General features: G+C 47.4%; 8 protein-coding genes across 8 annotated transcripts; 2 read left to right on the forward strand and 6 right to left on the reverse strand.

The window, feature by feature from the left end:
* Window positions 1-22: 22 nt before the first annotated feature.
* On the reverse strand, window positions 23-1,895 carry FOXG_09584 (uncharacterized protein). The gene is made up of 5 exons (XM_018388801.1): window positions 1,765-1,895; window positions 1,375-1,710; window positions 1,036-1,322; window positions 732-992; window positions 23-678 (listed from the first exon to the last, which is right to left on the reverse strand). Exons 1-5 carry the CDS (start codon window positions 1,796-1,798, stop codon window positions 106-108), a joined length of 1,491 nt encoding a protein of 496 aa, XP_018246927.1. The 5' UTR covers window positions 1,799-1,895; the 3' UTR covers window positions 23-105.
* A 377-nt stretch (window positions 1,896-2,272) lies between these two features.
* On the forward strand, window positions 2,273-3,275 carry FOXG_09585 (uncharacterized protein; the record flags this gene model as incomplete). The annotated part of the gene is made up of 1 exon (XM_018388802.1): window positions 2,273-3,275. The coding sequence occupies exon 1, from the start codon at window positions 2,337-2,339 to the stop codon at window positions 3,273-3,275; it is 939 nt and encodes a 312-aa protein (XP_018246928.1). The 5' UTR covers window positions 2,273-2,336.
* Window positions 3,276-3,503: 228 nt separating this feature from the next.
* FOXG_20083 (uncharacterized protein) lies at window positions 3,504-6,240 on the reverse strand. Its single transcript, XM_018400365.1, has one exon. It carries the CDS (start codon window positions 6,153-6,155, stop codon window positions 5,055-5,057), a length of 1,101 nt encoding a protein of 366 aa, XP_018246929.1. The 5' UTR covers window positions 6,156-6,240; the 3' UTR covers window positions 3,504-5,054.
* Window positions 3,978-4,998, forward strand: FOXG_09586 (uncharacterized protein; the record flags this gene model as incomplete). Its single annotated transcript, XM_018388803.1, has 3 exons — window positions 3,978-4,499; window positions 4,551-4,776; window positions 4,829-4,998. 3 exons carry the CDS (start codon window positions 3,978-3,980, stop codon window positions 4,996-4,998), a joined length of 918 nt encoding a protein of 305 aa, XP_018246930.1.
* Window positions 6,241-8,042: 1,802 nt separating the features above from the next.
* FOXG_09587 (uncharacterized protein) lies at window positions 8,043-8,390 on the reverse strand (the record flags this gene model as incomplete). The annotated part of the gene is made up of 1 exon (XM_018388804.1): window positions 8,043-8,390. The coding sequence occupies one exon, from the start codon at window positions 8,388-8,390 to the stop codon at window positions 8,043-8,045; it is 348 nt and encodes a 115-aa protein (XP_018246931.1).
* A 1,350-nt stretch (window positions 8,391-9,740) lies between these two features.
* Window positions 9,741-10,353, reverse strand: FOXG_09588 (uncharacterized protein). The gene is made up of 2 exons (XM_018388805.1): window positions 10,129-10,353; window positions 9,741-10,074 (listed from the first exon to the last, which is right to left on the reverse strand). The coding sequence occupies exons 1-2, from the start codon at window positions 10,237-10,239 to the stop codon at window positions 9,898-9,900; spliced, it is 288 nt and encodes a 95-aa protein (XP_018246932.1). The 5' UTR covers window positions 10,240-10,353; the 3' UTR covers window positions 9,741-9,897.
* An 812-nt stretch (window positions 10,354-11,165) lies between these two features.
* On the reverse strand, window positions 11,166-12,456 carry FOXG_09589 (uncharacterized protein; the record flags this gene model as incomplete). Its single annotated transcript, XM_018388806.1, has 2 exons — window positions 11,166-12,088; window positions 12,147-12,456. 2 exons carry the CDS (start codon window positions 12,454-12,456, stop codon window positions 11,166-11,168), a joined length of 1,233 nt encoding a protein of 410 aa, XP_018246933.1.
* A 208-nt stretch (window positions 12,457-12,664) lies between these two features.
* On the reverse strand, window positions 12,665-14,671 carry FOXG_09590 (uncharacterized protein). Its single transcript, XM_018388807.1, has 2 exons — window positions 14,315-14,671; window positions 12,665-14,261 (listed from the first exon to the last, which is right to left on the reverse strand). The coding sequence occupies exons 1-2, from the start codon at window positions 14,537-14,539 to the stop codon at window positions 12,882-12,884; spliced, it is 1,605 nt and encodes a 534-aa protein (XP_018246934.1). The 5' UTR covers window positions 14,540-14,671; the 3' UTR covers window positions 12,665-12,881.
* Window positions 14,672-15,834: the final 1,163 nt, after the last annotated feature.

Genomic DNA, 15,834 nt, shown 5'->3' on the forward strand with positions numbered 1-15,834 from the left:
GGTATAATGTCTAAGTTGTGAGCCAGATGTGTTATTTGCAGTTGAGCCTCGTGGCTGAGAGCTTATATTAGCACAGAGAACTTAGTTATTGATTCCAGCCTAACATTATGCAAAGGACGGAATACTGCTACTTGAGCTAATTCCAATACTGAGGAGATCCATATAATTCACCAACACCTCATTATCAGCATGAAGATCCTGCTGCACCCAAACAGCCTGAATAGCATTCGTCACAGCCTTCATACTCCTGATTCGTGCATCGCGTTGAGTTCTGTCAATCAGATTAAGTATTGCCACCCGTTGATCATCCCTTCGTGATTCGCATGCGAGAATCAATAGCGGAAAGAAATGAATGCAGGTGCACGACGCCACTGGGCCGTTGAACAGTGCATCTACCAGCGAGTCCAACACTGCGGGTGCTTCCCATGGACTTTGGGAGGCACGCGCTATGTATATGCGTGTTGCTACACGGTATAACTCCAACGCAAATGCGCTTTCAGGATTTAGATCGTTCGGGACTGGGGAAGTAATCAGATCGTCGACCTGCGCTTCGAGCCGTCGGAGCGAGTTGCGGTATTCCGGAGTCTGACTTTGGGGATCTTGTGGATCCATATAAATATTGCATGCTTCAAAAAGGAGGCTCATTATAGAAGACGCCGGATCTACAGAGGGATGATTCTGAAACTTTGGTTAGCCACTAAGCTCCAAGTCTGTTCTTGTAGAAAGCATACGGGTCTGTATATTGACAGTGGCGGGGTCGTTCTGCGACGAAAGAGTTGCATCGGTTTCCTGGACGCCTTTGAAGCCAGTGATTTATGTCGCCAATGCTGCGTGCTGAAACGTGAGAGCGTATGATGATAGTTGACCCAGTCAATGAGAGCGTATGTTTCATTCTCAGAAGAATGATCGCTGAGTTGAGTGGCTTGAATGACATCCACAGCTCCCCAGATATGCCACAACCATTCACCTGAGCTCTCAGAAGGACGTAAAGTCTAAAATGTCAGCAGAACCTCATTGGTCTCCGGGGTCACATACCTCAAATGATCCAAGCAGCATGGACGCAGCCACGTGCTGAGAGGCGTTTACTAAGGACAATTCACCATCTTCGGCGGAGGTAGATAGTAGATGAAGTGCCTGTACTTTGAATTTGAGAGATGTTTCGCTCAGGCCATGATGGTGAAGGGATGAATAGGCTAGCATAGCATGCAGAAGAGCCGAGGCTGAAGCACTGTTGTTAATCATAGCCATTCTCATGAGCGTATCGCGAATTCCAGCCGTTGTCGTGCTGAATGTGACCAAAGACAGATGCGCTAAGTGATGAACTAAAATGCGAGTCAGAAGACGTGGACATTGTGGATGTGCTATAGCGCTCACAGTACTGTAACAGCTCATTCTGATTGGTATGTATCGCGGGCTGCTTGAGTGGTTTTGAAGGCGATACGGAAACTTGAGCCTGGTGGTACTGTGACGATAAGTAGTTGTGTAGCTCGACATCGCGAAATGATGTATTGATCAAGAAAAGGCGACGAGGTATCTCGCTCGTCTCTTGGAAGGATACAGGCGCTTGCTTTGCCGTAGTGCATACCATCGCTCGCTTCCTGTCATTTTTTCGGGGCCATGATAATCGAGCTTCATAGCCTTGGCAGGTCAATTGAGAACGGTTGCATTTGTTGCAATTCGGTCGGACTCCGTCGCATTGAATCTTGCGAGCTGATGCTGATGCTTAGTGATGGCCAATTCGCAAGCCGTTTTGCCGCCACTAACCTGCGCAAGTCCAACAGCTTTTTCGGGGTTTCATCTCAAAGAGTCGGTCCGAAACGCCGCTCGATTCGTTTCGAGCAGTAAATATCGTACGGTAGATGAAAGCAGTAAGATCTCAATCTCGGTCAAAATTGCTGGTGATGGAGTCTCGCAGGTGATAAGCAGACAAGGAATTTGTCATCAGCACTAAGTTTAGAAGCACCAATGGTCAATTGAGGTGACATTCCCCTGTCATCATGTGTCCCCCACTGGAAGCAACTTTTATCGAAGGTAAGATCGGGTTCTTCTCTACGCTAAGCCTCAAAGACGACCGGACTTTTTAAGATGCCTGCGAAGGCTCCGACTCCAAAGAAGTACCGGATCATGGATATTCGTCAGCTCAGGACATATTAGAAATCATAAGACATTGAAATAATTGCCGGGATATGGCCGGGATCCGTAGAGAAAAAAACAGACTGTACATATACCGCTGAAGACTCACTCAAGAGCATCGACTCAATAATTCGGACTCATCCGTCGTTATCTCAACCGTGTCACTCTGTCACTACCATAGTCACGTTATAATCAGCTTCGCAATGCCGACCTATCTCGTCACACAGGCCACTGGTCAACAGAGCCAATGGGTCATCGAGCACCTCCTTAAAGCCGGCCACAAGATCCACGCTGTCGTCCGCAACATCGAAAAGATCCCAGCCCTGCTAACTGACCCGAAAATCACTCTCTTCCAGGGAGAGAGCAAAAACCTCGACGATATCTTCGAAGCTGCACAGGGATGTCAAGCCGCTTTTCTCAACACAGTTTCCTTCCCTGGTCTAGAACTTCTCCAGGCCAAGACAATTGTTGAAGCTTGCGAGAAGGCTGCCGTTAAAAATCTCGTTGCCGCTACCGTCATTTGTGCGGACAGGAAGGATATCTGGGATAACGACGATGTCAAAGCTATTCATCATCTCCATGGATACTATACTTCCAAATATGAAGTCGAGAATACTGTTCGCGCAGGGAAATTCGAATCATACACAATTCTTCGGCCCGCACTTATCCACTATGACTTTCTTATCCCAGGAGTCTACAATAACTTTCCTCGTCTCCCAATAGACGGAGAAATAGATGATCTTCTCACTGGTGGTGCCAAGTTTCCTTACACTGATGCTCATGACGTGGGAAAGTACGCTGCTGCGGCCCTGCAGGACCCTACCAGATTCCGAGGCCAGGAAATTGATCTTGGAAATGAACTGCTTGGCTTTGAGGAGGTTAGGGATATACTGGTCAAGGTCAGCGGTAGGGAAGTCGGGATCGTGAAGCGCACTCCTGAGGAGGTGGAGAACTTGGGTATCGGTGTTCATGGCCATATGTTTCAGCATTTTGCCAACATGAAGCCTTTTGGCTTTATTGAAGGAGGAGCCAAAGAGGTTCAGGACAAGTTTGGTATTCCTTTCACTTCACTTGAAGACGCGTTGCGAAGGGACAAGGTTAGGTTCCTGGAGTGTATTCCAGCCAAGAAGGAGATTCAATGAGGGGTTATCATGAGTTGTTTGGTAGAATCAAAGCCGCATAGTCTTCTGGATAAATCGGCCCTAGACATGTGAGGTTCTGAAACAAAACCCCCGTGAACTTGACACATGAAGAATGCTTATAGTTGAGTGACAAACAAGGTTCATCATCCATACAGCCAACCAATCTCAACAGGACAAAAAGAAGGGCATCGCGCTTAATAGGCTCCCACCGAAAGCCTGTCACAAAATCACAATCTCACATCTCGAGTCAAGAGTTGATTTAAGGGCTCGGAGCATTCGCAGACCCTCGCATGCGCGTGCGCTCGGCATCCTGGCTAGCTCGTAATAAATCCATCTACCCTTACCAGTCCATGTAGGATACCTACTGGTATTAACCCATTGTGAGCTTGGCGAGGACGCTTTCCCATTCAGATTATGCCAGAAACCAAAAGGAGGCGTTTTTCGACAACGCCCCTTTCATCCTTATCAATGCGGTCAACTGTGGCTCTCCGTCGTCGGATCCACAACAGGCCGCTCTCTATAACAGATTTCCGCAATCATGATCCAGAATAGTCCGCAAATGGCATGGAAGATGCCCGTCTAATACAATACTCCAAATGAACAGTTAGAGAACCATTATAAAATGGACGTCGCTGGGTCTTAAATCCGTTGTCTGGCATGCCTCCTCACCTCCTGCATTCATCTTCAAAGACTTTCCCAATCATGCCAAACAACGCCGAATCTCCCGCTTTTGTGTACAAACCCGTACCACTAACAAAGAAACTACATACATCGGTGTATGACGCTATGGATCCTTCACAGCCTTTAGTTTCCCAAGCCGGGAAGACTGTTTTCATCACTGGCGGATCTGCTGGTATCGGATACGCCATCGCCAACAACTTTGCTTTGGCTGGTGCAGACAAGATCATCATCACTGGAAGAACGCGCCAAAAGCTTGACGAGGCGATGGCAAGACTCACTCATGATCATAGCGATTGCGACACCAAATTTGAGGCGGTAGTCTGTCAGATATCTGACTCCAGAAGCATTGATCAGGTGTTTGACAATTTGGGTGCAAATGGTGTTCATGTGGATGTCTTGGTCCTCAATGCTGCTCTCAATGTTGAAGGGACGTTGTCGGGTCAAGGTTGGGAGAAGACGTGGGAGCAGTTCGTGGTCAACACTCGGGCGCTACACCAGCTTTGTGATCGATTGCACCGTCAAGATTTACAAAGAAAAAGAAAAGTATATGCCTAACTTTCTCTTCGAAGACGCTGCTAACAGTCCATTTGGTAGTACCATATAGTCAATGTCTCAACGGGTGCCATCCATGACTTCGGTAGCCCAAAGAATCTCTCATCGTATTCATTGACCAAGGCATCTGGGACTCTTCTCCTCCAGAAACTTGCAGATGAGAAGGATGCATCTCAAAGTCAGATCGTAAGCTTCCATCCAGGTGCCATCCTGACAGACCAAGCTCGAGAGAAAGGGATGACAGAAACGACGATGAATTGGGACGATGGTAAGCTTTGTGGGGCGTCTTTGCAATATACCCATGCCTAACGGTTTTGTAGTGAGTCTTCCAGGCGCGTTTGCTGTATGGTGCGCGTCGGGGGAAGCTGCTTTTTTGCATGGTCGATTTGTGTGGTCAGCTTGGGATGTCGATGAGTTGAAGAGTGGACCGATTAGGGATAGGCTTGACAAGGACGGCCAGTTCCTTCGCATTGGTGTATATGGTTTGTAGTGGCAGATCACCCAAGAGCGAGAACTTGTATGTACTCCTGTTATGCTGATGACGAGTCATACACCGACCTGGCCCCATCGCTGCAAGGCTTCTTTATCGTGACGAAGCCAGGTATTCATGTTCTCAAGCCCTTCACCCGCAGCTCGCAATAGAACCCCTATATCATCCAAGTCACCAGGCATTGCGTCGCAAATGTCTTTATGTAAGCGAAGCATGTTGCATGGCAGCGAGGGATGCGCGGAATCGTCAGACACAAGATGCCATTCTGCAGCTGACTTGGCTTCCCAAAGGGCCTTCTGTGCATTAAACCTTAGGTCGTGATGACATCGAACACCGATGGGCCAGTTTCCACGAAGATACGTGTAGGTGCCTTGCGCAAGCTCTATGCATATTAATGTGCGACGGATGGCTTCTTTCTCAACCCAAAACTCCCAGCTCGCTTCCGTGAGCTCGTCATCACAAGCCAACAATAATTGTAAACGCGATGCCCAAATCTGAAGAACAATGTTATCGCGTTCCGCCTGCGCCTGTTGACTGATGCTGCCTGGCGAGAACAGTCGCATGCATTGATAGATAAGAAGTGCTTGGACCGAAGGAAGCATTCGCAAGTCGACAGTATCGTCGCTTATCGACGCCGCATATAAGACCGCGACAATGTGCGAGGCGCGCCTTGTAATCTCAGAATCGACGAAGCGCGCGTTGGAAGGATTGCGCACGGCGTGTAGAGCACTGCCAGCTAACGCGTCGCGTAACGCATCTGAAGCAAGAGTCTGCGACGGATGAATGAATACATTGAACCCCTTCTCAGCCAGTGCCGTGGACTGCAGTGACATCAAATGAGCCAAGAATTCTGCGCGCGCTGTAAAATCGTTTGCTGTATGGGGAGGATATTCCGCAGAGTCGAGCTGCATGCCATATGCTTCAGTCGTGGAGATGAATGAGGGTATCTGAAGAGAAAGCAAAGCATCGTCAATTGAATCACTGAGGAGAGGGCTGCCAGAGGCACTTGGGAGCGGAGGCGGCACAGCTGTGAAGGTGGGATACGAGCATTCCATGCCTTTCGCTGCGCAGCGACTGCAGCTGGGAGCACTGAGGCTGCAGCGACGCTTGGAGCGTGCGCAAGCACTGCAAGACTTTCGCCGTAGAGACTGTCGCATCGCGATAATTGATGAAGGGAGGTGAATGGGAGCGATTCACAGTTGAGTTTGCTAAAGCTTATTCCCGGCCCTTCGTCTCGCGACGGTGCCAATGATGTTGGCCATGTCAAGTTTCTCCAGCGGGCCATCCGCTGGCAATGCGCTATAAAATAGCCACCTCCCCTGGGTGATACGGTCACCTGAAGCATTCTCTTTTGGAATGGCAGAAAACCCAATTTACTGGAAAATGCCTATTATATCTCAAAGTAAGCCAACCTAGTAGGTATCTGTGCGCCATGGGTGAAATTTGGCGCTGTGACTCACAGTTAGCCTTCTGAACCAGATCCCAAGGTCATCTGTAGGCATCAATCGTACAGTTGGTAAGCCAGTGACCAGGAGCGGAAAACGACTGTGGGATCCACTTTTGGCCGCCCAGGCATTCTCATGAAAACAAATGCATAAAGCAGAGCCTCTGGGCATCTCAAGTCCCTCACCTTATCATCATCAGCGTTGTCAAAATGCGTAGCGTAGCACTTCAGCACTTGAGAACCCAATTTCCCTTTTCTTCTTTGACCTTTCCTTCACGCACAAGTCTACGCTGCGCTAGAACAACAGCAACGTCATCCTCTCCAGTTTTGTACCTTCCAATAGAGGACGTTGAAAGCCCGTATGGCTATAGCCCAGGTGGCTATCATCCAATTTGTATTGGAGACCATCTCACTGACCGATATCGCGTTATACATAAGCTCGGATACGGCAGCTTCTCAACCATCTGGCTTGTCCGCGACGAAATCGCATCGAAGTATGTCGCTCTCAAAGTTGGCATAGCAAATTCATACCAGGGGGAATTGGACTATACTAAGAGATAGGTTAATTTCAATAAATGTTCGAGTAATAGGGGAATCGCGTAGGAGTCGACCATTTACTCAAATTTGGCTTCGAATCACAGACTTTCAGTTCATATCCAATCCACCGCCTCTTCATGTCTTTGTGACGCATTCTTTTCCTGCCTGCTTCGTCTTCTTCTTCTCTTTGCACTTTCGACAGGTCTTATTCGACCGAGGCATGCCTGTCCTCTGGATGATTATCCTGCAGCCTTTTCTCGGATCTCCTGGATGCTCGTAACATGCATGGTCTGTTTTCCAGCTGAGAAGATGATTGCATTTCGCGCACCGGAAGTCGGTATATTTTGTGAACCACATTTCTCTAATAAGTATTCGAGTGTAGTCCTTTTTAGCATGGCTTTTTTAATTTTATCGGAATTTAGAGGTTTGGAGCAGGCAAAGAAATATGGGATGAAATTGTAGCTTTATAGATGTTTATATCTATGATTCGTGAATCACATAGCCACCCGAGTGCCCTCTTCACTCATATTTTGAACCGGAGATTAAATGCTCCTCCTTAGGTCCTCTCACTTCTTTGCCTTCGCCTTCTTCTCCCTTTCCTTGTCTAAGCAGAAGTTGCAATGCCACCAAGCAATGTCCGTATTAGCTCTCTCGCTTGTAGGTATACAGTTTCCATCTTTCTCTCCCTTACTACAAGGCTCAGGAACTGTCGCCGCAGAAAGAAAATGTCTGCACCTCCGGCAATGGTACATGTATCTGATGTTATTGCACCTTTTGGCGTCAATGGTGAGCTTCTTGAGGCTTCCTGATTATTTCTGGTTCTCCGGGGTATAGTTGTTTCGATGTTTCAATTTTGCTGGGCGTATTCCGGGTTATATACTAATATCTTGTCTTGAGTCACTGCCCACGTGGCTTCATCTCGCGCTCAAATATCATGCAGTTAAGGCTGAAGAATCACCGGTTTTGATATACCTAGCGAGCTGATTCTAGCACCCAAACTTGTATGAAGCTCAGTACAATGTCATCACGGGTAGACACTTCCATTCCCGCTGAATCAGTACTCCTACTGATCTTGAATCTCCCCCTCCTTCACATCACTGTGCCCAAACTTTGCCAACAGAGCCTCCAGCGAGGATTCAGAGGAGCCATTAATAAGTGCCAAGATTTCTTTGGTTTCCTCATCATTCAAGGCAACCTTCCCATACTTCTTCGCCAAATCAGTGCCGTGTACAAAGAACTCGTATCTGTGAGCTCCGATAACGTCAGGCTTGTGTAAAGAGGTACACTTGATGTTAGGCAACTTTGTATCTCGATCAGGCATAGCTTCACTATGTTCAAGACCACGGCCGGAAAGGCACACGCGCTCACGAATGTAGTTGCAGTCGAAGAAGATAGACAGGTGTCGAGGCATGTTGGAAGATCTGTGAAGACGTATGCTTGGATACAGAATATACCACCATATTTATACTTGTTCTACACATCTGGGGACCAAGCACAGTGTTGGACATTTGAAGTGTATTGCCGAGCATCCGTATCTATCATTGCCTCTTCTTGAAAACATGCAGCAATGATATGAACTGCCATAAAGAATCTTGCCTTTCTAGCCGGAAACCTATTTTGGCAGAACTCCTACTCAATAAACATGCCGGTGGAACGCATATCCCGCTAGATTATGCCGTATATTTGCCCGGATCTGTTGGGTCAAAGAATCTTGCGCTCAAAGTTCTTCAATACCCTTGTGCTTACTCAAGCTTTTGACAGCAAAGTATTTATAACGAAGCTTGATTTTGGCAGAATATTGTGATCTTTGTTCTTCAGCCTACTATGCGTTTGTAGAAGTGATGTGCTATGACTTACTTGGCAAATCGAATTAAGCAGTTGGTCTCTTTTACGTCTTGCAGAGTATCTCATGGCCAACCCATTCGGTTACTGCTGAACCAGGTAGTCGCCCTCATCAGCTCCTTTCAGCTTCGCTGTGCCGTCATCTTGGCATATCTGGAGCCAACTATAAATAATTTGGGTAGAATGTAGCGGCTTGACATGGCGAGCTCGTATATTTGGCCTGGATAGTCTATGTTGGGCTGCTCAAACTTTATTACTTTGGAGCACCCACCTTCACTGCTGCATGCCTCCCTCAATATTCGGATCCGTCGGTCCTGTCAAGCCATCCACATGCTGACCGACGCCCTTTGACTGCATGCCAGGTGATTGCGATCCACACTGTTGTAGTTTCTCTTGATTGTATTGATTGATATCGTACCTAAAGGCACCTCGACGAGGGCGATTAACTGAATTTAATCTACCAGGACCACGGGAAATCCAACTGCAGTGTCGTTGTCTCCCATTATATTTGAATTTTCAACTTCTTTGTATATACTTGACAAACCCAACCTTTCTCTGGCTCCTCATTCCAGACCTAATTGCGTCGTATTAACCACGGCAGACTTAATAACATAGCAATAAATGAAACTACTTTCGAGGCTTAATTACAATACATTAACGAAAGTGCTTTTGTACTTGTTACAGAGAGCTGACTATGATGACAGTTAAACATGAACCTTTACCAGTCGTGTTCATATGTGCCCGAGGCATTCATCATACTTTATCAAAGGCATGCTAATTCAACGTCTGTGCTGATGAGCAATCAGTAGCCATCGATCTAGGTCGTCCCCTTCATGGCAATAGCCATTTGGTACTAAGCTTACTGAGACTTGTCACTGGTTCCGCTTTGGAGGGTTACATCCATGTTTGGTAAGCTGAGGGCATATCCTTGTTATATATATCATCAATCAGGGCACGTATAAATGAATCTTCTTCTTTGTAATTTCTAACTCATTGGATACTATATACTTGGAAGGAGACTAGTTCCGCAGCGAGTTGGCAAGACAACTTGAGATAGACCATCCTCACGACTGCATCTAAGCACAAGCAGTGCAGACAGCGGCGGCAGAAGCCTGAACCTGCAGAGCCTCGAGGAAACCGCAGTTGTCAAGGACACAGTTGATGGCCGAAGCCTGAATGGCGCTGGAGCTGGCACACTGGCAAGCAATGTTGCTGCAGCCAACGGCGGAGGCGGCGGAGGTGATGCAAGGAGCCTTTCAAAAAACCGTTAGCACTTGAAAGACCGCGGCTTTTGAGGAATGACTTACACCGCAGGTAGGGATAGCAGAGGTCTCGGGACAATCAGTAGGGTTGGCCTGAGGCATGGCAAAGGCAGTGCCGAAGAGAGCAGCGACGAGGAAAGAGGTAGAGAACTGCATGTTGAAGAGTGGTTTCTGATTGGTTGCTGAAGACTGAATTGTAGAGTGTTTGTGTTGAGATGGTTGGTTGTCTGCTTCGAGGACAAAGGCTCAGTATTTATAGACGAATTCTATTATAGTGAATCACATATAAACATGGACTTCCTGTCTCAATCACGCATGTTCTCCTGAGCTCGGCATTCTCAATTTCCTTCAATGAATCAGAAGCCATGTGAGCCCTATTCCCTGTCCAAGAGATCCCTGATAAACTGCACTTCCCCACGATTTCGCATGCCGTTGTAACCCCAATGCCAGGATTCCCCTCGTTTCTTGGCCAGTCGAGAACGGCACAGCTTTCCCCATGGGGCGCTATGACCTCTGTAGATCTTTAAAAGATCGCAATTAAGGCCCAAAGCGGGCGATCGGCCGATACACGGATTTCGCTCGCCGAGGAATGCAACTCTGAATACTCTTTATCGGTTCTACATGTGAAGCATGCTGCTTAATTTTGTAAAAGATAGTTCGTAGGATGATGGCGTTGTTTGGTGCGTTTGTAGCTGCTGTGCCAATCCTGCTTCGGGAATTGTCACATGCTGAAACGGAACAAGGGGAGGGAATATGCCGCTGGCTGAAAATGCTGAGGACTAGTACAATCTGAGTTCCCAGTCAATATTACCTTCTTATTCTGGTTCCTGGAGCATATTGAAAGAAACAGACGTCGACCACGCACACTCCGTTCGTGCGGACATAAGCCCAGTTCATCAGCGAAGAAACAAAAGTGCCAATCACCGGCTGTCAGAAGCCTGGAGCTGTTGAGACATATTTAAGCGCAAATTGACTAGCAGAAGAACTATGCTTTTCTAACGAATGGCTGCCCTAAGTTCTAAGTTCTCTGTGCTGATTTAAGCTCTCAGCCACAAGTCTCAGCTGCAAATAACACATCTGGCTCACAACTGAATGGCTGCCCAGACATCTTGATCGCCAATTTGATGGAGCAAGTCCCGCATCTTTCTTTTGTCATTGTCATTCCTCAAATCACTGGTATTATACAGTTCCCTGTACAACGCATCGAGCTCTGGCCTGCCTGAAGTACGCCCAACCCAGAATATCCCTTCTTTCCCCTTGAACCACTCAAAGTGTACATGTATGTTCGACATCTTACACAAAACGTCCATCAACAAGAGCCAGTCTGGCAGATTTGTCAAGTAGACATCGTGGAAAGCCACACGGTCCAGGGTCTCTTCATGTCGCTTTATAACGTGTGCTAATTCGCTTGGGTGACAATATCTGCAGCAGAGGGTGAGCTCTTTGAGCCCTGGTATTTTGAATTCCGAGAAGTAGAGGCACTCATAAGTCCTAGTGTCAAAGTCCAATGTTAAGCTTGATAGTTGGGGAAAGCAAGAAATCAACTGGGTGAACGCGTCGTTTGGCCAAGCCCGATAATGTGTGTGGACGGTCATTTTCAAGGCCTTCAGGTTCGAGCTAGCAGCAGGTCGTGCCATACAGATATCAGAGATCCCGATAGTGCTGCAAGACTGGCAAGGCAACCCTTTCCAAGGTTTGTGGCAGACCTTGTCGGCAAAGATCTCGATATTCTCCATGCCAAATTTGATGCTCAAGGCAAAGATATACCCGATCAAATATCGGATAAACCATCTGCCTTTGAACTTTTGGGACTCTTCATAACTCTGAACCTCCGAAAGCTCGTCTGCTATAAGTGTACGTAAGCCCCAAGGTCGCTGGGCATTAGTGAGCGAGATCGTGTTGCAATTTGAAAGTCTCGCAAAGGCCTGGTCTACGGCGAATATGAAGGCCGTGGCTGGCAGTCGTTGAGGTATACCGCGCATGTTCTCAAATGTCATTTCTTCTACTAATGTAATGTTAGTACTTCTTCATCCTTATTCCTAGAGCTCAATGTTGTTCTTTACCTCCATAGTGCTGACGGGCCTCGCATTCTTCTTCAAACCCATACCAGTCACTTTTCACGCGGGTGGGTGAAAAGCCAACCTTGCGAACACAAGATGCAAATACGGGATGTTTCGCGATGGAGTCAAGATTCTGGACACTTTTCTCATGGAGCATGATATTGCGGGTGTGAAAGAATCTTCTCCCAAAGGTGACAATCGTGACTTCATTGAAACGTTTGGATGTCTGTCGTAGAGCGGCGAAAGCAGATAGAGGCATGTCAACTACCAACATCAGGATGAGCTCATTAGGCAGCTCCTGTATGAAAGTCATAGTGGCATTTCCTAGAGTGAAGGGATAAGTGGAATGAATTCCTGGTCATGATATGAGTAAGGTTGAAGAAAAGGAAGTTCAAATGGCAGCTAAGGGGATGATCGCTCTTATATTGTGCTCAGAGACTCGGTTCTAATGCTGAAAACCCCAACATTGACTAGAATAGCCAACAGAATAATCCAGCCGTCTCAAAAGGCGCTATTCCTCTGCACAGGCAAACGGTAGTCTTTGTCACCGTGGTGTTTCGAAAACTTAAATTTGATATTGGAGTGTTGATTTCTCCGCGGTATAATGTCTAAGTTGTGAGCCAGATGTGTTATTTGCAGTTGAGACTTGTGGCTGAGAGCTTATATCACCGCAGAGAACTTAGTTGATTTCTCCGCAAGACGTGTCATCTGATCTCGCGCCTTGCAACCCTATCTCATTTACTGCCGAATACTTGGACCGATATCGGCCCAGTAATCACACTTTTTCTGCAAATCCTTGCTAGGCCTCTCCATCTTGGTCTTTCCACCGGTCTCAAACTTAATTCGCTTACGGCCCTTCTCAGTCCATTGCTCCCACTTGACAGCACTCTTATCACGATGCGTGTTGGGATCCAAGGTACGAATGAAGCTTGTCCAATAGGCTTGGATCACGGGGACCACGGGGACGTTCTTCCCGCCATTGAGGTAGCTGGCTGGCGAGCCCGGTCCTGGTCCAAATACAGCTTGATTCTCCACGACGTGAGGAACACCGTAACCTGCGGCCATCTGAGCTGGGTCCTCTACGTCGTACCAGTAGTTCCAAGAGTTGGGAACTCCATGGAGTGACAGTGCGTTTGAGATATACATTGATGAGCACATGTATCTCATATCTCCGTAGACGTCACTGACCTGACGCCACCAGCATCCAGGATTGGGGCAAGACTCGTTTTTGTTGGGATAGAGTTCGTTGATCTGCCCCAACTGCTCCAGAGTCAGGAAGGGAAAGTTGGCCTTCATAAATTCGTTGCTTTCCACCAAAGAAGATGTGTTGACAGGCGTAAAGTTAGTGCCTCCATTGGTGTCATCGCCAGTCATCAGAGGAACTTTTACGAACTTCCCCTCCTCATAAACCCGATAGGTGACATCAGGAACGAGCTTGCCGTCAATGCTGGGAGTCCACATGAACTGAGGTGGCGTAGTGCTACCGAGGTTCGGAAGGTTCTTGTTGATCTTCTGGATCTCCTGGGGCGACTTGGAACGAATACAGGGAAGAATATCCTTTTTCGCGCCAACGCAGCCTAGTCGCACCGCCAGAGTGTTGAACTGATACACAGATTCTTTCTCGGTAAGGAGAGATCCGAACGAGATAGATTGGGCAATAGCGCCGTGGAAAAGACCTTCATCTTTGCCTCCATAAGCGCTGAGATGCAGACTGACACTCGCAGCACCAGCAGACTCGCCACCAATGACAACATGGTCAGGGTTACCGCCGAACTTGGAAATGTGCTTCTGGACCCATTGAAACGCCTTTCGCTGATCGTGGAGACCGACGTTTGGTGTGATCTGGTCAGCATCGTTGAGAAAGCCGTATACACCAACGCGATAGTTGATGGAAACAACAATCATGTCCAGGTCGCCAGCAACGACCAGAGCAGTGCCGTTTGCGTTGGCATTTGAGTTGCCATTAAAGCCGCCGCCTTGGATATAGATATATACTGGAAGCTTGTCCTTCGCTGAGGCTTTTGTTGGTGCCCAGATGTTGAGGAAGAGGCAGTCTTCAGATTGAGTATCGCCAATGATCTTGGGATCAGCATCTGTTCCGATGCATACTGTTCCCCGCTGCAGAATGTTAGCAGGGGTCATTGGGCCGACGGAGAAGTGGCGTGACCTACCTTGGTAGCATCCTGGACCGTTCTTATGCGGGTAGGATCTTGAGGAAGTTTGAACCTCAAGTCCTTGACTGGTGCGGCAGCATAACGAACACCAAGCCATTCCGAAACGCCATTGTCAAGTACGTTGCCTTTGTACTTGCTATACCCAAGATCAACCGTGGGACTTACGGCAACAGAGAAAGGCAGTAGTGCTGCCAACAACAACAAACGATATACCGACTCCATCTTGAAAACCTGTCAGATCATCTACCTAGTCATTCAACTTCATGGTAAACTACATGACTCCATATACTTATCTTCGGCAACCAGAAGTTGACCCCGGTCGGCGTATCACCGGCCCTTTTACATCTGCCATGCTTGAAGCCCTTAAAAATTAACAGGCTAAACCTCACGAGCTTTCAACGACCGGCGTTGAGGTTACTGTATTTGGTCAAGCTTTCGGAATCTGGGGAAGCGGTGATGAAACTTGCGGGGAAAATGCAACGCAAGATCTTGAATTGGCATGGCGCGCCGGCATCATGGCACGGAATAAGCGGAAAAACATGCACCGAAATCTGATGACGTCGGGAGAAGATCTTGTCCGTTCGCCGATGAAAGAGTGTTTGCCGAGGTGCTTGGATGTAGAACGGGAATACTACTAATAGGAAAAGTCTCGATTTTGAGTGAGACGGGAAACATCACATTCCTGGGAGAGGCACAGCCCTTTGTCGATTGGTAGGAATTGTTTTCCTTTCTGAGTCACGTAGTCATTCCATGATTGTTTCACGAGACTTAGAAAAACCACGGAGGTTGGGGTCGCGTGTCATGTTGGTTTGTTACCTGCCCTTTCAAGGACAAATCCAAACCGATGTGTCTAGGGTAAGCTCTCCAGCACCCAAACAGGATAATGAGAGCTGCCATTCATGAAAAGCCAATGAACTGGGCTGAAGTTTTGAGCTCTGATGCTGAGACTCATTCATATGAGATTATATACAAGCGAAATAAGAGAGGTGCCTTTATCGGGATATCATGTTGCCGTTGATGAGGCCGACCTGTAAAATGTTTAATAATCAAACTTCAGGCCAGTTTCAATTCTCTTTGCGGGCTGGAGGTAGTCGGGCAACTCAATGGGGTGCGGATAAGAATAATTTAGCTCCGCAGGGCGAGAATGAGCATTAATTACCCTAAGAGTCAATGGTTTACAGCACGAATAGCTATGCATGGTGATGTGATAAACTTTTATTTAGTGGTCTTGAATCTATGAAACCCGCCGCGACTTCAAACCGCGGGGCTCAGTGAGCCACTAATGTGACGGTTTTGACAGAACATGATGCAATCCACGCCTTAAGATAGGGCCCAGATGTTCTTAAAAGTTTATATTAAGCTAATCAGATTCATCGAAAACTTTGCACACGTTTCAAAGTAAGCATTGAGACTTGAGCTTAAAATTATAGCCTTCGTTGGCAAGGTCGGTCAATATCTTAGTTACCTATAGCGCGCAAAGCCTCTCCAAGACCTGTTCAGTCGCGGCCATAAGAAAT

The sequence above is a fragment of the Fusarium oxysporum genome, chromosome 11 (genome assembly GCF_000149955.1).
Source record: "Fusarium oxysporum f. sp. lycopersici 4287 chromosome 11, whole genome shotgun sequence".
Classification (NCBI taxonomy): domain Eukaryota; kingdom Fungi; phylum Ascomycota; class Sordariomycetes; order Hypocreales; family Nectriaceae; genus Fusarium; species Fusarium oxysporum.